This window comes from Heptranchias perlo, chromosome 13 (genome assembly GCF_035084215.1).
Source record: "Heptranchias perlo isolate sHepPer1 chromosome 13, sHepPer1.hap1, whole genome shotgun sequence".
Classification (NCBI taxonomy): Eukaryota; Metazoa; Chordata; class Chondrichthyes; order Hexanchiformes; family Hexanchidae; genus Heptranchias; species Heptranchias perlo.
The window spans coordinates 6,928,261-6,948,268 of NC_090337.1; the positions used below are offsets into that span (position 1 = coordinate 6,928,261).

At 47.2% G+C, this 20,008-nt stretch overlaps 1 protein-coding gene across 1 annotated transcript in view; it reads left to right on the forward strand.

Moving 5' to 3' along the window:
• Positions 1 to 20,008, forward strand: part of eif2b5 (eukaryotic translation initiation factor 2B, subunit 5 epsilon) — a 41,453-nt gene that overhangs the window by 16,845 nt on the left and 4,600 nt on the right. Inside the window, exons 9-15 of the mRNA XM_067994887.1 lie at positions 243 to 378; positions 2,468 to 2,569; positions 7,768 to 7,875; positions 12,008 to 12,098; positions 13,073 to 13,196; positions 16,185 to 16,310; positions 18,549 to 18,659. Of these exons, the coding sequence (XP_067850988.1) occupies positions 243 to 378; positions 2,468 to 2,569; positions 7,768 to 7,875; positions 12,008 to 12,098; positions 13,073 to 13,196; positions 16,185 to 16,310; positions 18,549 to 18,659 (798 nt within the window). The remainder of the gene's footprint in view (positions 1 to 242; positions 379 to 2,467; positions 2,570 to 7,767; positions 7,876 to 12,007; positions 12,099 to 13,072; positions 13,197 to 16,184; positions 16,311 to 18,548; positions 18,660 to 20,008) is intronic.

Here is a 20,008-nt window from a genome sequence, read left to right on the forward strand (position 1 = left end):
CCGCAAATGGCAGTTGATGCTAGCTCAATTGCTAAATTTAAATCTGAGATAGATAACTTTTGGCAACCAAAGGTATTAAGGAATATGGGCCAAAGGCAGGTATATGGAGCAAGATCACAGATCAGCCATGATCTTATCAAATGGCGGAGCAGGCATGAGGGGCTGAATGGCCTACTCCTGTTCCTATGTGTGTTATGTGGGGGAAGCTGCAGTGTGCATTGATACAATCTCACTTTTCCCAGGTGGTAGTGGGGCCTAATATATCCCTTCCGGAAGGTACTGTGGTCTCCTTGCACTTGCCAGACGAGGAGGAAGATGAGGATGAGTTCAGTGACGACTCAAGAGTGAACCATACACCGTCGAAAGCAAAGGTGAAAGGTGAGTGCTGCTGGTTCCTGACCGGTCCTCTTAGTGTCAGCTTGACTCACTCTCTCCTCTGAGTCAGAAGGTTGTGTGTCCAAGCTCGACTCCGACACGTAATCCAGGCTGACACTTCAGTGGGGCACTGAGGGAGTGCTGTAATGACGGAGGTGTCGTCTTTCGGATGAAACATTAAATCGAGGCTCTGTATGCCTGATCATGTGGATGTAAGAGATTTCTTGACACTATTCAAAGGGCGGTAGGGGAGTTCTCCTGGTGTCCCGACCAGCATTCAACCAACACCATCCAAAACAGATTAACTGGTCATTTATCTCATTGCTGTTTGCAGGACCTTGCCTTAGGAAAATTGGCTGCCGCTTTGGAGTGACCGCACTTCGAAAGCACTGCGTTGATTGTGAAGCAGTTTGGGACATCCTGAGACTGTGAAAGGCAAGGTCTTTTAAAGCAGTGAAATAAATTCTATAAAGTAAGCCCAGATTTCTCAATGATGAATTACTGAGTTGAATGATCTCCGTTATAGCAGCATTTGGAGGCAGACATTTGGCCTCAGTGCCCCTAGGCTGTGGAGGGGAAATGCCAACCATGGAGCCCTCTCCTGATCACTCTCAGGTGACCCTTGCTGATGTGTTGGGCAAGGACATGATCGGGCTTGGCTAACTAGACTCTCACGTGAAGAGCGACCATGAGCAAAGGAAGAGCACTGCCGCCCAGGGGGACTGCTCTCTGAGGGACTGGGTCTCAAAGGACTGCTCTCCGGGGGACTGGGTCTCAAAGGACTGCTCTCCGGGGAACTGGGTCTCAAAGGACTGCTCTCCGGGGAACTGGGCCCCGAGGGGCTGCTCTCCGGGGCACTGCTCTCCGAGGGACTGGGTCCCAAAGGACTGGGCCCCGAGGGACTACGGGCCCGCTGCAGCCCCTGTACCCTGGATATCTAGCCCTCGGAGCCCGTGCAATGCTGTCCGATTTGTGTTTAGATTTCCTACTCGTCTTGTTTGAATTTTGTGGGCCTGGAGGTTTGGAAAGGGCTGATTTCAGCACTGTTGCCTCAGTGGTGGATAAACCTTTAATCAGAACACTGAGCCCCATTAGTATCAACAACTTGAGATATCTGCCGAGTAATGGGAACACAGTTTTAAACTTCATGTATGTGCCACGCCAACCCACTCACCAGACTCCATCGAATGCACCATGAAAAAATGTTTGGACAACCCTAGTTTGTCAGACTGACCAAAAAGAAGAGGGGAGGGAACAACAGATCCCGGTAACCAGTACAGAAATGCTAATGACTTTCACGAGGCAGGTAATGAGCTCACCGGTAACCAGACTATAAGCAGCTGGAAAGAGGTGAGAAGTTCCACCTGATATATAGGCTTGATTGCCTAAACTGCTGATACCTGTGAGTACTAAGATACATCGGAGAAAAATAAATCCTTTCTTCCAGAGTATAAAAAATGACAATCGACAGGCTATGTTATATTCAATTATCTTTTAGTTCTGGATTTGGGAGTGCGCCGCTTTTCCTGTTATTACTCCTGTCCCTTTGTTCCCGTCTCCACGTAATCCTGTTGGAGACCCAGGGGACAGCTTGGGGACATCACGTCCTGACACGTCTACATGCAGCTGGTCAGAAATGCTGAGCTGGTCCCTTGTTTCGGCGTCAGGATTATTTTGCTCCGTGCCACCCACCCACCCACCCACCCACCCTCCCTGTGCTGATACTTCGGACCAGCTCCACCAGGTTCCCAGGCCGGAGGAGATGGATATTCCATCAGCAGATCAGGAAATCTGCAAGGAAAATGGGACTGCACTGTTGCCAGAAAAAGATAGATTAGGTCACTTAAATTTCTGCCTGTAACAGACAGTGGGAGGCCCGTGCGATTGTTGTCAGCTGCTCTTCTGTAAAGGGGCTTTAGAGTTTTTGCCAGGTTACTTCTGAAATTGCTGCACTTAAATGTTACAAGTTCTAGCCCTCAAGTTTCATCTGTTGCTTTAAATACGTGATTGTAAGTTTACAAGTGTGTAATAAATCACCCTGCAAAACAGACAACTCTGACTCTTCCCCCCCCGCCCCCCAATTGTTACTCAGGCTATAACCAGGATGAAGTGGGGTCACAGGGCGCAGGATATATCTGGAAGGTCGCTACCGAGAGTGAGAATGAAGACGATGAGCTGGTGCAGGACATGTGGGGTAAGGATTCTCGTGAAAAACATAAGAGTTTTAGTAACAGGAAGTCCGACACATCTGGCCTTTTTCAGAGATCAGTCCCATCTGCTCACCGTATGATCATGTGCTGTAACCTTTCCTCGCTCCAGAAAGAGACACGATTGCATCTTGAACGCATTTATATTTACTTCAATATCCTTCTCTGGTAAATTATTCCCCAATTGCATTCCCCTTTTAGAGGTGCCGACTTTTGGATGAGACGTTAAACCGAGGCCCCATCTACCCTCTCGGGTGGATGTAAAAGATCCCATGGCACTATTTCGAAGAAGAGCAGGGGAGTTCTCCCCGGTGTCCTGGCCAATATTTATCCCTCAACCAACATTAACTAAAACAGATTATCTGCTCATTATCACAATGCTGTTTGTTGGATCTTGCTGTGCACAAATTGGCTGCCGTGTTTCCTACATTACAACAGTGACTACACTTCAGAAGTACTTAATTGGTTGTAAAGCACTTTGGGACGTCCTGAGGTAATGAAATGTGCTATACAAATGCAAGTTCTTTCTTCGGGTGGAAATATATAGCAATAACATGGAAACAGGCCATTTGCCCCAACCAGTTCATGTTGGCATTTCCCCCACACACGAGTAAAAGTTTCAGATTACTTTCTGGTTACATATGGTTAAATAATGAGAAATGTAACTAATCTCTACTGGGCAGCAGAAGGTCCCTGAGTAGATGTGGCCGTTATAATGCAAATCATTTCTGAAACATTTCAACAAAATTGACCGATGTATCATCTTATTGGCTTCTTTCTTTCAGTCGGTTAAAAACCAGCTTCACTCACAGAAAATGGCATCGCTTGTTTTGATGTAGTAGCCCCAGAACTGATAGCTTGTCTGTGACGCTATCTGAGGGAGGGGCCAAACCATTCAATTCAAATACAAGCATTTTGTAGGTTTTGTTTGAGTGAATAATTGATTAGCAGTCCTATTTAAATTGTCTTTGTCCCTGTCAAATTTTGAAAGTACAACTCAATCTGTTTTTATTCAGTTCAGTAGTCCACCTGAAACCATTAGAGAGAGAGACAGAGAGTGTGAGTCCAACATTCAGGAACCTCACATTGATTTTCACATTGAAGTTTAGCGCAGCAGACATTACTGATATTTTCTGTCATTCTCAGGACGGATAGTTCTTTATTTCTTTAAGCCAGTAATGGTTCTAAATCTACAGTGTGTCATTGTTTCTGTTCACTTATCATTTACTGGTTAATAAATCTATTCAGTTTAAAGCTTAAACCAGGGTCTGGTGGAGTGTTAACCTACTGCCTTTTTGAAGTCTAGGACGATCAGGTGAGGTGATGTAATGAATAAGCCAAAATATAGTGGCGTGGTTTTCTATTTAACCGTTTGTTTGCTACATGTTGCCTAGATATTGGCAGGTAAAGGTACAGTGGGGGTTACGGAGTGAGGGCTCACCTACAGGAATGAGCTGGAATGCAGAACCGAAGAAAAAGTTTTACTGTAAGACCCAGAAGCTTAACAGTCAACATCCTCAATTCACTGAGGATCCCAGGGATAAGAAGATAGAGTTATAATGAGAGACTTGGAAAAACTAGGGCTGGTTAGATGTTTAAAATTATAAAAGGATTTGTGAGAGTAAATAGTGAAAGATTATTTCCATGGTCGGTGAACCAGTAACGAGGGGGGGCGTAAATTTAGGATTAGAACTAGAAGCTTAAAGGAGGAGGTTAGAAGAAAATTCTTAGAATGTGGGGTTCACATGCACCAAGGGGCTGTTGCAGGCGAGTCAATCACAGCATTTAAACAGTCCAAGAGTTACATTATTCCAGATTTTATTCCCTAATTGTCCTGGGCTTTTATCTGAATTTTCAGCTCTCTCAGGAGATGACATGGTTTCAGATGGGGTGGGGAGTGTATAAGTTGTGATGTACAAGGCATCGCAGTTATGTGGGACAGGCTGGATGGACCAGAGGGTCTTTTCTTGTCCGTCATTGTTCGTATTAAAGGGTGCGGAGCAATGGGATTAGAGCAGAAAACTCTGATGCGGCAAAGGCACAATAGGCTGAACTGGCTTTCTCCTGTACTTCACTTTCCATTGTGAAGCCACTCTCGAGTTTCGTCATGCTGCACATGTGTTGATACTGCAGGGATGGGCTTGCTGTGGGGGCTCGGGATCGCAGGATGGCGGTCGCCGGAGTTTGACTGGTTCAGGAGGATATCGAGGGACCTGTCCGCAGAGCTCATAGTTACAAAGAAGAGTAAGAAAAGACAACCTGGCCCATCAGTGTTTGCCCCCTCTGTTGGATGGTGCAACCTCGAGCATCACCACTTGTAATATGAGAGGGGGAACCCTGTAGCCATTTCGGAGCAAGCTCTGGGAAATTCCTCCCCACTTTCCAATGGCAAGCAAGCCCTAGGACACCACAGTTACCATGACATATCAGTGGTGAACTTAGGTCCAACTTAATTTCTACAGCAACCCCCGCCCCCAAACGATATGCCCCAGAAGTGAGAGGTTTTTAATGGTCCTTGGTGGGGTGCTACTAGAGGTTTTTTTGCTTCTGGCCTCACTCAAGCCTTCCTGGTGGCTAGTCTGCGTCATAGGGGTTTTACCAAGCAAGGACTCCAGACTGCTGGGTGTTTTTTTTAAAATTTCGGTTTCCCTGGCAAGGCCGGCATTTATTGTCCATCCCTAATTGCCCTTGAGAAGGTGGTGGTGAGCCGCCGCCTTGAACCGCTGCAGTCCGTGTGGTGAAGGCACTCCAACAGTGCTGTTAGGTAGGGAGTTCCAGGATTTGGACCCAGCAACGATGAAGGAACAGCGATATATTTCCAAGTCGGGGTGGGGTGTGACTTGGAGGGGAACTTGCAGGTGGTGGTGTTACCATGCACCTGCTCCCCTTGTCCTTCTAGGTGGTAGAGGTCGCGGGTTTGGGAGGTGCTGTCGAAGAAGCCTTGGCAAGTTGCTGCAGTGCATCCTGTGGATGGTACACACTGCAGCTACAGTGCGCTGGTGGTGAAGGGAGTGAATGTTTACGGTGATGAATGGGGTGCCAATCAAGCGGGCTACTTTGTCCTGGATGGTGTCGAGCTTCTTGAGTGTTGTTGGAGCTGCACTCATCCAGGCAAGTGGAGAGTATTCCATCACACTCCTGACTTGTGCCTTGTAGATGGTGGAAAGGCTTTGGGAAGTCAGGAGGTGAATCACTTGCCGCAGAATACCCAGCCTCTGACCTGCTCTTGTAGTCACAGTATTTATATGGCTGGTCCAGTTAAGTTTCTGGTCAATGGTGAGCCCAGGATGTTGTTGGTGGGGGATTCAGCGGTGGTTGAATGTCAAGGGGAGGTGGTTAGACTCTCTCTTGTTGGAGGTGGGCATTGCCTGGCACTTGTGTGGCGCAAATGTTACTTGCCACATATGAGCCCAAGCCTGGATGCTGTCCAGGTCTTGCTGCATGCGGGCATGGACTGCTTCATTATCTGAGGGGTTACGAATGGAACTGAATACTGTGCAATTATCAGCGAAAATCCCAACTTCTGACCTTATGATGGAGGGAAGGTCATTGATGAAGCAGCTGAAGATAGTTGGGCCTAGGTCACTGCCTTGAGGAACTTCTGCAGCAATGCCCTGGGGCTGAGATGATTGGCCTCCAACAACCACTACCATCTTCCTTTGTGCTAAGTATGACTCCAGCCACTGGAGAGTTTTCCCCCGATTCCCATTGACTTCAATTTTACTAGGGCTCCTTGATGCCACACTCAGTCAAATGCTGCCTTGATGTCAACGGCAGTCACTCTCGCCTCACCTCTGGAATTCAGCTCTCTTGTCCATGTTTGGACCAAGGCTATAATGAGGTCTGGAGCTGAGTGGTCTTAATGGAACTCAAACTGAGCATCGGTGAGCAGGTTATTGGTGAGTAAGTGCTGCCTGATAGCACTGTCAATGACACCATGAGGTTACAGATTGTGGCGGAATACAATTCTGCTGCTGCTGATGGCCCATAGGGCCTCATGGATGCCCAGTTTTGAGCTGCTAGATCTGTTCTGAATCTATCCCATTTAGCACGGTGGTTGTGCCACACAACACAATGGACAGTGTCCTTAGTGTGAAAACGGGACTTAGTCTCCACAAGGACTGTGTGGTGGTCACTCCTACCAATACTGTCATGGACAGATGGATCTGCAACAGGTAGATTGGTGAGGATGAGATCGAGTAGGTTTTTGCCTTGTGTTGGTGTCCTCTCCACATGCCACAGGCCCAGTCTGGCAGCTATGTCCTTCAGGACTTGGCCAGCTCAGTCACTGGTGGTGCTACCAAGCCACTCTTGTGATGGACATTGAAGTCCCCCACCCAGAGTACGTTCTGTGCCCTTGCTACCTTCAGTGCTTCCTCTAAGTGGTGCTCAACATGGAGGAGTACTGATTCATCAGCTGAGGGAGGGCGGTAGGTGGTAATCAGCAGGAGGTTTCCTTGCCCATGTTTGGGCTGATGCCATGAGACTTCATGGAGTCCGGAGTCAGTGTTGAGGACTCCCTGGGCCACTCCCTCCTGACTGTATATCACTGTACCGCCATCTCTGGAGGGTCTGTCCTGCCGGTGGGACAGGACATACCCAGGGATGGTGATGGAAGCGTCTGGGATGTTGGCTGAAAGGTATGATTCTGTGGTATGATGCTGTTGCTTGACTAGTCTGTGGGACAGCTCTCCCAATTTTGGCACATGACCCCAGATGTTAATGAGGAGGACTTTGCAGGGTCGACTGGGCTTGGTTTGCCTTTGTCGTGTCCAGTGCCAAGTGGTCCGATGCCGGGTGGTCCGTCTGGTTTTATTCTTATGTCTTTTTGTGGCGGAATTGTACAACTGAGTGGCTTGCTAGGCCATTTCAGAGGGCGGTTAAGTGTGGGTGTGGAGTCACATATAGGCCAGACCGGGTAAGGACGGCAGGTTTCCTTCCCTGATACTAGCTTTTTATTCCAGATTTTATTTTAATTAACTGAATTTAAATTCTCCAGCTACTGTGGCGGGATTTGAACTCAAGCCTCCGGATTATTAGTCCAGGTCTCTGGATTACTAGTCCTGTAACATAACCACTGTCCTACCGTACCCAGATGGAAGATGTACATTACCCATTCCGGCTGGTCTGAGCCTTAGCCTCCAGTTTGCTGTATTCTCATCACAAGTTTCTTACTCTTTTGCAGGCCTAACACTGAAGCCAGAGTCTGGGAGTGAGAGTGAAAGTGAGATGAGTGTTGGCTCACAAGAGGCAGACAGTAGAAGTGTTTCACCCCAGCTGGATGATGCAAAAGGTGAGTAGGTGGGCAGGTAGAAATACTGGATTTGGTGGTGTGTATCAAGGTAACACAGGTCGATCAGGTCAAGTCTAATTGACCGCTGTGGTTGATTGCCTGTCTCTGCTGATCTTAGCAAGGGCAACGTCAGGAAATGCTGCAGTCTGCCTTGGTATCTCTGGGCTAGAGAGGGGAAATAAAATCTGGAATGCATTGCCTGAAATGGTGATGGAAGCAGATTCAAGTGACTTTCAAAAGGGAATTGGATATATACTTGAAAAGAAAATAATTTGCAGAGGTATGGGGAAAAAGCAGGGGGAGTTGGATTAATTGGATAGCTCTTTCAAAGAGCCGGAACATGCATGATGGGCCGAATGGCCTCCTTCTGTGCTGTAAGATTCTGTGATTAACCACTGATCCTTGGTGGACAGTATGGACGTTGGGTTAGGGCGGGATCAGGCTGTAGAAATTTCGTTGGACAGACCTAAGTGACTGGATACTGTAAACTTAAGATAAATTATAAACGCTTTTTTGTATTGGAAATGTAACTTTATTTCTGTTTTGTTTTTCCGGAGGTGCTTTTGTTCACCTCTCACTCCTTCAAGATTGGATTACAGTTGAGTGCAATGAAAGTCACGCTGTGACCTATGTTTTTGGAAGCAGTCATCCCATTTTGGAGGCGTGGGTGTTTCTAGAGAGAGTGCAAGAAATTTTAAACTGGTCCCATTTGCCGGCATTACCGCTCAGAGTTTCATACCCCTGCAAGGGATGTGGATTTTTCTGCCAGAATTGTAAAGGGCTGAGGTCAGACCGTGTCCTATTCTGCTCACCGAGACAAGGGAAACATCCGAGCAGTGGAATCAGTGCAGAGAAGAACAAGGCTACTATGTACCTAGTCTTAGAGGTTTGAGTTATGAGGAAAGATCGGAGACACTTGGAATCTTCAGCCTCAAAGTGAGGGGTCTGAGAGGTGATCCTACAAAGGTATATAAGATGGCTAGCGGTATGGGAAAGGTTCATCTGGAAATTTACTCATGGTAACACCGTGGCCTGGCGCAAACCTCACTGGGCGATCACCGACGAGACCGGGGACCAACTCTCTTTCAATGTGGAGCGTGGAAGGACATGCCAAGAACAACACCAGGGATACCTTAGGATGAGGCACCAACCTAGTGAAGCTGCTACACAGGGCTACCTCCACGGTTAGCACCATAACCAGAGCAAAATGGCCCCACGGCCAACAGATCAAAGCAACGCTCTCACAGCCAGTCAGGAATAGTGGTGGACAACTGGGCAACTGACAGATGCAGGAGGCTTCACGAGCATCCCCATCCTCATCCACGTCCCAAGAATTAATTGCGGCAGCGGATGACTTTAGGGTCATTCTGGATAGATGAATTAAGATGGTGTGAATGTCGTCCCTCCTCCGTAATTATCCTGTGACCTCGATTCACACAAAAATGTGAAAGATTCAGTTCCAGGAGATTCTAGATTACAGTCTGAGCAAACCTGCTCGGGCACGAAAATAAATAATGTTTCAGACACTCGGCGACCAGCAGTTCCGTTTCTTATCTGCTCTCGCCGCGTATTCCTGCAGCAGACCCAGAGTTTGCTCAGGCTAGCTGAGCAAGGAATCATAAAACCCTTGAGTTAGCCTCTACCTATCCCCCGTGTAGCTGGACTCCGAAATCTCCCTGCTGTATCGCATCCTGGGTTTGGAAAGCCATTTTTAAACCAAATCTCCCTTGTGTAGCAAACTTTCTCAGGAGCGCGTGGGATCGTCGTGTGATCTGTGGCGCAGTCTGTGATTGGAGAAGCCATCGTTCTGTGACGAGTAGGAATTTAACACCAGTGAAAGTCATGTATTTGTGGTATTGATGGAGCGAGGAGAATTGTTTCTTGTTCCCCCTCCAGACGTGCTCCCAAAATAATTCCTCCCGTTGTTTTTAAAAAAAAAGTTTTGTTGTCGCTCCCTTAGAAAATGACTGCATGCTGTGACTTGGTGTTCTCTGTCTCCTTGTCCCTCCGGTTGCACTAACTCTTTTATTGGACTACTGTTCCAAGATGCCAGTCACCCTCCATTCCTTTGTCCAACTGTCCAATCCTCATGAGAGCGCTTTGGGGCAGTGAAGTTCAGCAGGCTATTTGACCACAGGTGGCACTGCAGCTGAGGTCTACACTTTACCCTTCCAGGTGGCACCTGGATATTCACATAGAAAATATCAATGAAACAGGCCATTCGGCCCAACTGGTCTATCCCAGTGTTTATGCTCCACACGAGCCTCCTCCCACCCTACTTCACCACACCCTATCAACATATCCTTATATTCCTTTCTCCTTTATGTACTTATCTAACTTCCCCTTAAATGCATCTATGCTATTCGCCTCAACTACTCCTTGTGGTAGCAAGTTCCACATTCTCACCACTCTGGGTAAAGAAGTTTTTCCTGAATTCCCCATTGGATTTATTAGTGACTATCTTATATTTACGACCCCTAGTTTTGGATTCCCCCGCAACTGAAAATATCTTTTCTACATCTACCCTATCATAATTTTAAAGACCTCTTATCAGGTCACCCTTCAGTCTTCTGTTTTCTAGATAATGGTCAGGAGCATGATTCCTACCTGTTCTCCCCTCCTCCCCCATACAAAGCCCTGGTTAGACCACACCTGGAGTACTGTGTTCAGTTCTGGGAACCGCACCTTAGTAAGGATATATCGGCCTTGGAGGGAGTGCAGCGTGGATTTACTAGAATGATACCTGGACTGCAAGAGTTAAATCACAAGGAGAGATTTCACAAACTATGGCTGTATTCCTAGGAATTTAGAAGATCAAGGGCTGATTTGATCGATGTTTTCAAGATATTAAGGGGAACTGATAGGGTAGATAGAGAGAAACTATTTCTGCTGGTTGGGGAGTCTAGCACTAGGAGACATAGCCTAAAAATTAGAGCCAGGACTTTCAGGAATGAAGTTAGGAAACACTTCTACACAAAGGGTGGTAGAAGTTTGGAATGCTCTTCTGCAAATGGCCGTTGATGCTAGCTCAATTGTTAATTTTAAATCTGAGATTGATAGAATTTTGTTAACCAGAGGGATATGGGGCTAAGGCGGGTATATGGAGTTAGGTCACAGATCAGCCATAATCTCATTGAATGGTGGAACAGGCTCGAGGGGCTGAATGGCCTACTCCTATTCCTATGTTCCTCCTCCCCAAATCCAGATGCACTGAGGCCAATTTTAGCACTCCTGCCAGAGATTAGTTAGCTCAGAGCAGATTGGAATCGAGACTGGTACCTTCCTGGTCTCGATGGTTTGGCACCTCACTGGATAGACTCGTTGAGCTGCCTCATCCTCACTTCAAAACACTGTGTGATATAACTGGATGTTTTAACATTTTCTTCATGTGTATATTTACATCCTTCAGGACCTGCGTGTTTGAATTAAAACACAAAGCAATTACTCAAATAAAATGTATACAGTACTAAGCTCTGGGTACAGCAGGATCTGCTGATTGCAGATATACTGGACTCAACAGGCTGTATTAAATCGGAGAAAATGGGATTAAAAGGCTTTTTCTTTTTTTTTTGAAAAACCACTTTCTTCCCCAAGGGTTTAGTGAGGTAATGAGCCATGGAATATTCCTGCTGCTCGCTAAATTAGCTGATCATGACCAAGGCAGTGCTAGGGCACTTTATAATCAGCCCCAGGGTTAGAGAAAGACAAAACTGGCCAGGGTTCCTGCTCCTGATTGCTGCTATCCAGCGGCCCCTAGTGGAAGTGTGTGCTTGTGGCTGTGAACATAGGATCTGTGATGCAACTTGCAGTCGAATAACCTACCAACGCTTGTTGTCGAAGTTCGTTCATGGAGAATGGCCACCTAGGTACGGAAGCAGGTGACCAGCGTCTGCGGAACTGTACCGCAATGGGCGTTCAATGCCTTTGGGAGAGGGAGAGTGTGAATTGGCAAGAAGGAAAAAAAAAATCAACTTTTTCTTGGGTCCAGTTCGGTTGCTGCAGCTGCTGAAATTTTCATGTTCCGTTGTTTTAATTTCCGCTCTCTAACCCTGACAGAAGAGCTTTGTAGATCTGATTCTGCATTACACTGTGCCTCAAAGTCACACCGTCTCCCTTTCTCCCCCTCATACAGTATTTCAGAATGAAGTTCTTGGCACTCTGCAGAGAGGCATGGAGGAGAATATTTCTTGTGACCACCTTGTGCTCGAGATCAACTCTCTCAAGTGAGTAACTGTCAACCTTTAGAAGTTCGAACCCATCATTTTTTTACAAAAAAAATGCATTTATATAGTGCCTTTTCGCATCTCTCAATAGCATCTCCAAGCACCTCACATAAAATTAATTGGTGTGCAGTGTAGTGATTGCTGTTATGTAGGCGAACTGAGCAACCATTTTATACACATCAAGGTCCCATTAGGTGGGTGACCAGTTAATCAGTTTCTGGTGCTATTGAGTGAGAGAGGAATGTTACCCAGGACACCAGAAGTCCCTGATCTTCTGTGATTAGTGTCACAGGATCTTTAACATCTGCTTGACCTCTGGCACAGGCAGATAGGGCCTTGGTTTAGCATCTCATCCGAAGTATCTTTTGGGTGCAGATCTATTGTGATATTGACTCTCTCCCACAGTCTTAATACCCTGTGTTGCTTTTCCCGCCTACCACCCTCCGTAAACTTGAGCTCATCCAAAATTCTGCTGCCCGTATCCTAACTCGCACCAAGTCCCGTTCACCCATCACCCCTGTGTTCCCTAACCTACACTGGCTCCCAGCCCAGCTACGTCTTGATTTTAAAATTCTTATCCTTGTTTTCAAATCCCTCCGTGGTCTCGCCCCTCCCTATCTCTGTAACCTCCTCCAGCCCTACAACCCTCCGAGATCTCTGCGCTCCTCCAATTCTGGCCTCTTGCGCATCCCCGATTTCCTTCGCTCCATCATTGGCGGCCGTGCCTTCATCTGCCTAGGCCCTAAGCTCTGGAATTCCCTCCTTAAACCTCTCCACCTCTCTCTCCTGCTTTAAGACGCTCCTTAAAACCTACCTCTTTGACCAAGCTTTTGGTCACCTGTCCAAATATCACTTTATGTGGCTCGGTGTCAGATTTTGTCTGTTCATCGCGACTGTGAAGCGTCTTGGGACGTTTTACTAAATTAAAGGTGCCGTATAAATACAAGTTGTTTTGATTTTTTTTTCCCTCCCAGATATGCTTATAACATCACCATGAAGGACGTGACGCAGGCCACCACTAAGATGGTCCTGGAAATACCCCTGCAACAGCACGGAGCCGGAGCCTCAGCCGCGCAATACAGCAACACACTCGTCTCCGTGAGTATTCGGGCCGAAAGAGTAGCCCTCTGATGGCGGAACAGGGAGAGAGTAGTAGTTCAGAATCATTGGCACAAATATGGGAGCCTGAGCCCTGGGGCTGGACATTTCCCATGTACGGTGGAATGGGGGTATTGGGGGGATGGATTTGGGGGCAAGGATTTTGAACTTGGTTTGCTGGGCCATTGAAGCTTTGGGAGAATGAGGTGGGGAGGAGCGCAGTAATGGGTATGCGGGATTTTGCGGACTCGATCCAGAGTTTTGCATTTGAAGTCGTTTCTCGGCGTGACCACACGTGGTGCTAACCGTAGAGGAGGGGATCTTGACACACCTACCAGCTAATGCATTGGGGGAAGGAAAGAGAAACACTGGGACAAACGTGTATCAGAAAGTACATAGGGTACACCCATGGTAACTTTTTATTAAGTGAGCCACGAAGGACTCCGTGTACCAAATATTCCTTTAGTAGGAAACCTTGGAGCAAATGCCAGAGGAAAGTAGGAATTCAGGAGGTACATGGGAACAGGAGTTGGCTATTCTGCCACTCGAGCCTGTTCCGCCATTCAATTAGATCATGGCTGATCCGTATCTCTACTTCATTTACCAGCCTTTGCTCCCTATCCCTTGATACCCTGACCTAATAACCTATCGATCGCAGCCCTTTGCGGGAGAGAATCCCAGTTTTCCACTGGTGGCAGATCCGCCCTCACCACACAAGCACAAGTGTCAAAAACCTTCTCCCTGAAGGAAAACCTGACATCTAACCTGTTTTACATTTTCATTGCTTACACACGTGACCCCCCTCATTTACCCTAACCTATTTAGTTCAAATAATCTGTCCACATAGCCTAGTCTATTCATTATTTTAAATACCTGAAATCAACAACAACAACTTGTATTTATATGGCGCCTTTAACGTAGTAAAAATGCCCCAAAGTGCTTCACAGGAGCGTCGTTATCAGACAAAATTTGGACACTATTCCAGATGAGGCCTGACCAAGGTCTTTGTATAAGGACACTAAGAGTCTTTCTTTTTGCTCGTCCCAAAATGCTTCACAGCCAATGAATTATTTTTAAAGTTCAGTCACTGATGTTGTGTGGGCCAACATGGCAGCCAATCTGTGCACAGCTAAGGCCCCACAAACAGCAATCAGATCAATGGCCAGTTAATCTGTTTTGGGAGGAGCAGGAGCGTGTAGGGCAGGGTATTGGTAGCTTTGGAGGAACGAGAGGAAAAGGTTTCGAGGTGCACGCCAGGTGCAGCTGCACATCATGACTGGGAACGGCCGTAATAAGTTGGCAAACAGTGAAAAATGTTGGCACATTCTGACTGCAGGAGAAAAGATCAAAAGATAAGATGTGCTATTACTGACATGCGATAAGCATCGCTGCAGCTGGAGGCTAACCTTGGGAACGTCACGTACGTGCACACTGCTTCTACAGGCTGTATTTACAAGTTGTGCCACAGTCTACGAGGTCGGCAATGTACTATGCAGACCTCTTTCTGAGCGGTTTACGGTCTCATCCGAAAGACGGCACCTCCGACAGTGCAGCACTCCCTCACTACTGCACTGGAGTGTCAGCCTGGATTATGTGCTCAGGTGTCTGGGGTGGGGCTTGAACCTACAGCCTTCTGACTCTGAGGCGAGAGCTGACACTTCTGGAGTTATTGGTCCTGTAGTTTTTTATTTCCTGGTAGACATCGGTTGGGGGGGATGGGGGTCTCTTGTGGGGAGTTGGGGGCACAGACCTGTGTCAGTCACTCAGTGGTGCAGCAGTGTTTCTGCCAGAAAACCCTGGTTGCGATTGTAGACCTGGACAAAGATTTAGTGAAACTGGCACAGGATAAGGAGGTGGGATGTTGTCAGTCTTTCAGCAGGTGCTGAATCTGTGATTTCTGCACATTTTACTGGTGGAGAATGTCGATTGTTTTGATTGGTGATTTTGCTGCTACTAATAAAGGAAAGAGCTTGCATTTATATAGCACCTTTCACGACCTCAGAACGTCCCAAAGCGCTTCAGAGCCAGTGAAGTACTTTTTTGGGGGGTATAGTCACTGTTGTAATGTAGGGAAAATATGTTTGTTGTGTTGGGTCAGGTGGGGATTGGCTGTAGAATGAAAGAAAAGCAGTGGGGGTAATATGAACAAGTTGGGAACACTCTCCACTTGCCTGGATGGAGGCAGCTGTAACAACACTTGAGAAGCTCAACATCATCCAGGACAAAGCGCATCCCCCACCTTAAACATCCGCTCCCTCCACCACCGGCGCACTGTGGCTGCAGTGTGTACCATCCACAGGATGCACTGCAGCAACTCGCCAAGGCTTCTTCGACAGCACCTCCCAAACCCACGACCTCTACCACCTAGACTGACAAGGGTAGCAGGTGCATGGGAACACCACCACCTCTAAGTTGTCCTCCAAGTCACACACCATCCTGACTTGGACATATATCGGCCGTTCCTTCATCGGGTCAAAATCCTGGAACTCCCTACCTGACAGCACTGTGGGAGAACCTTCACCACATGGACCACCACCCACCTTCTCAAGGGCAACTAGGGATGGGCAGTAAATGCTGGCCTTGCCAGAGACGACCACAGAAAGAATTTTTAAAAAGTGCTTTGTGTACAAGCTAACTTTGACAGGCAGCCTGACCAGTGAGAATGATCTTGTGCTGAATAATGTTGGTTCGTTCAGGAGGCCGAGAAAGGGCAGAATTTTAAATTTCATGTCCGTGACTTTTTCTGTGCGCAGTCATTGTACCTGCGCCCATGGAACCAGCCAGGAAACCGTGACGTGACCATACAAAACGGTTAACCTGTTCTTATCACATCCTCCATTACCAGCTGTTTTAATGGGGTGTTAAACCTGATACTAGCCTGAAACAAAGATGTCTGTACGGTAATGTCACAGAGCAAAATTTCCAGCCACTAACCGCAAATTCGGAGTGAGGAGGGTCGCGTGACATTGTTTTGTTTCCCTATTTCAGCTTCTGAAGAATTGGGCGCAGGTGTTCAAGAATTATATCAAGCGGGCAGTGGATCACCAGAACTGCCTGGCTGCTGTCGAGGAGTTTTTCACTGAACACGAGGTGCTGTGGTCTGCCATGGTCAAGGTACGATCCACTTTGACTTCTGATTTGTTTATTAACCCTCCCCCTCGCTCTTTCAGCTCTTCCTTGGGAGAGGCCGGTCGGGTAGCCTGCAAGGCCTCCATCAGTTCCTGTCCATAACCAGCTGTCATCACCGCTGCAGGAGCCAAGGGAACTGGTCTCACTGCTTTCCTTTGGCCACGCAGTTCAGATCCAGTGCTGTATATAAAGAACGAAAGAACTTGCATTTGTATAGCACCTTTCACGACCTCAAGACGACCGAAAGCGCTTTACAGCCATTGAAGTACTTTTGAAGTGTAATCACTGTTGTAATGTAGGAAACGCGGCAGCCAATTTGCACACAGCAAGATCCCACAAACAGCAATGTGATGACCAGATAATCTGTTTTTTTAGTGGTATTGGTTGAGGGATAAATGTTGGCCCCAGGACACCGGGGAGAATTCCCCTGCTCTTCTTCGAATAGTGGCCGTAGGCTATTTTACCTCCACCTGAGAGGGCAGACGGAGCCTTGGTTTAACATCTCATCTGAAAGACGGCACCTCCGACAATGCAGCACTCCATCAGTACTACGCTGGGTGGGTCGGTCTAGATTTTGTGCTCAAGTCTCTGGAGTGGGACTTGAACCCATGACTCTCTGACTCCGAGGCGACAGTGCTACCCACTGAGCCATGGCTGACACTTAATGCCTGACACTGCTCCTCTAACCTTTCCTCTCTTACCTTCTCTCTCCTTTTTAGCTTTGTATATGCGGTCTTGCACGCTGTATTTATCTTCCCTGCATCGTCACTATTGAAATAGACTCATCTTCTATTAACTCATTCTTTCCCAGCACATCAAAGCATTGGATTTTTTGCCCACTCTCATCAAGGGCTGGTGAGTAACGATTGGGAGCAGGAATCCTGGCCAATTCTCTGCTCCCTGACCCCAATGCACTGAGGCCCATTCTAACGCGCGCCCCCAACCTCTGCCTCAGCTGAGACCAGCTAACTCACTCGTTGCTTTGGCAGTTCTAGCTGTGGCCTCTCGGTGGTGCTGTTAACCTCTTGCAACGCATTGCACTTTGTACTGATTCCCCTGGAAAATGTGGATGTTTAGCCTCAAAAATGTGTTTTGGGCTTTTCACATTGGGCCAGCCTGCCGGAGATTTATTGCCTGCTGAGAGGCAGTTTTGTAGTCGCCTGCCATTAGCAGGCTCCACTTCAGACTGAAGTGTTCAAACTTAACAGTAAGTTCCTGAACAGATTTCTAGTTGTGTGATGCCCTAAATTATGCAGAGATTGAGATTCATGCTAATACTTCTCCAGGTGAATTAACAACAACTTGCATTTATATAGTGCCTTTAACTTAGTAAAATGTCCCAAGGTGCTTCACGGGAGTGAAATCAGACAAAGAGAAAAAATTGATTGCTGCTGCATGTATTTTCTTAATGGGGATGAGTGTTGGAGAATGAAACACATTCCAATCTCTGGTACTCAATCAGCATTAGGTATTCCCTGGTCAGGTACGGCACAGTTAGATGCAGAGGAAAGCTCCCAATACACTGCCCCAACAATGCACCTCTGGCCCAGAATGACCTAGACGTGAAAGGCCGCGCTGTAATAACAATTCTCACATCCTCTAAATGGAAAGGGCAAAATTCCCACAAGGAAAGGGGACTGATTTAGATCCTCGCCAACCAAATAGGGTTGCCTAAAATGAATCCCAGTCATGTTCAGCAGTGCTGTCTCCAGGCGTGATTGACGGGGGAATTTAGCCAATCGTCTCCATTCTGGCCGGGAATAGAGGTGTCGCCATATGCAGCTGCAATAATAACAGGAAATAATAAAAATGTTTGAGGATTGTAAGCTTTGCTTGATGTAGGGTACTGGTAAATTTCAGGATAAAGTAAAAATGTGTCTCCAGAATTACTAACTACCCTAACGGGTAAACTGAAAAGTTAAAAGGCAAACTCAGTGATATTGCTGAGCTAGTTCAGTGTGCCAGTAACAATATATTATGGCTACATATTACCCTGCATAAAGCAAAGCTTACAATCCCCAAACATTTTTATTATTTCCCTGTTATTATTATGGCGACGCTGCTATTCCTGGCCAGATTGGATCACAATTCTCAAACAAGCAGAGGGGGGTAATTTATAGAAAAATAAAAGGTTGCTTGACATCTCTCTTTATATAGTCGGACTCTTTTGAGAGCTGGGATATTTGACAAGGTTGTAAATTCTTTATTCTGTGTTCGGCTCAGGCGTTGATGACACTGTATCAGCTGGAAGTGTTGGCCGAAGAGACCATCTTCCGTTGGTTCTCCCAGAGTGCGTCTACAGAGAAAGGGAAAAAACTTCGAAAATATCAAGGGGTGAGTGACGGGTTGTCGAACTCCACTTCACTTCACTAGTCTCTGTGGTAGCTATATTAATAAGTTCTCTACAAGCTGTATGGTAAATCATACAGCACAAAAGGAGGCCATTCGGCCCATTGTGTCTGTGCCGGCTCTTTGAAAGAGCTATCCAATTAGTCCCACTCCCTCTGCTCTTTCCCCTAAGCCCTGCAAATTTCTCCTTTTCAAGTATTTATCCAATTCCCTTTTGAAATGTACTGTTGAATCTGATTCCACTGCCCTTTCAGGCAGTTCATTCCAGATCATTACAACTCACTGCGTTAAAAAACTCCTTATTTCCCCCCTTTTTTGCTAATTATCTTAAATCTGTGTCCACTGGTTACCGACCCTCCTGTTAGTGCAAACAGTTTCTCCCTATCCACTATATCAAAACCCCTCATTTTGTGTTAATAAATTCTATACAAGTTATGCCGTAAATTTCGCTTCAGTGTTAATAAGTTCTGTATATGCTGTGCCGTAAACTTTGCTGCGCTTAAGGTGTTCTCCTGCTTTGCTGAACTGAAGTGTCTGTGTGGGTGCAGTGGTAATTTTCTTTTTGCTATCAAGCTTTGAGACATTTTGTCATAGAATATATTGAAAGTGCTCAAGAGAACAGTCTAGACACTACACACGGTGTTAAACACAGTCTGGTGTAGTAGCTACTCATGCAGACCTGAAGGTTCCAGGTGCTTATTTAGCTAATCGCAGTTGGAGGTGCTACTGATGGCCTCAGCAACCCCAGGTGATGGTGGGGATCAGATTATCTGGCATTCCCACTCCTGATTGCTATCCCCTGCGCCTTGCTGCGAATAAGTGCATCATGTGATCATCAGGCTAGGATGGGATCAAGCTTGGCTGTGATGCTCTCCGCGGTTGAATAGCCTGATGACACTGGCTCACACATGAAGAATGGCCATTTGGACGATATACCAGAACGCTCCCTGCAGCCGTTAGCCCAGCAAGAGTCAGCGCCTTCTGGAGAGGAGGGGGAGAGAATCAGCAGATTCGGTGGAGGAGGGGACAGAATCAGCATCTTCGGGGGAGGAGGGGAGACGGGTCAGCATCTTCGGGGGAGGAGGGGAGACGGGCCAGCATCTTCGGGGGAGGAGGGGAGACGGGCCAGCATCTTCGGGGGAGGAGGGGAGACGGGTCAGCATCTTCGGGGGAGGTGGGGAGGCGGGTCAGCATCTTCGGGGGAGGTGGGGAGGCGGGTCAGCATCTTCGGGGGAGGAGGGGAGACGGGTCAGCATCTTCGGGGGAGGAGGGGAGACTGGTCATCCTCTTCGGGGGAGGAGGGGAGACTGGTCATCCTCTTCGGGGGAGGAGGG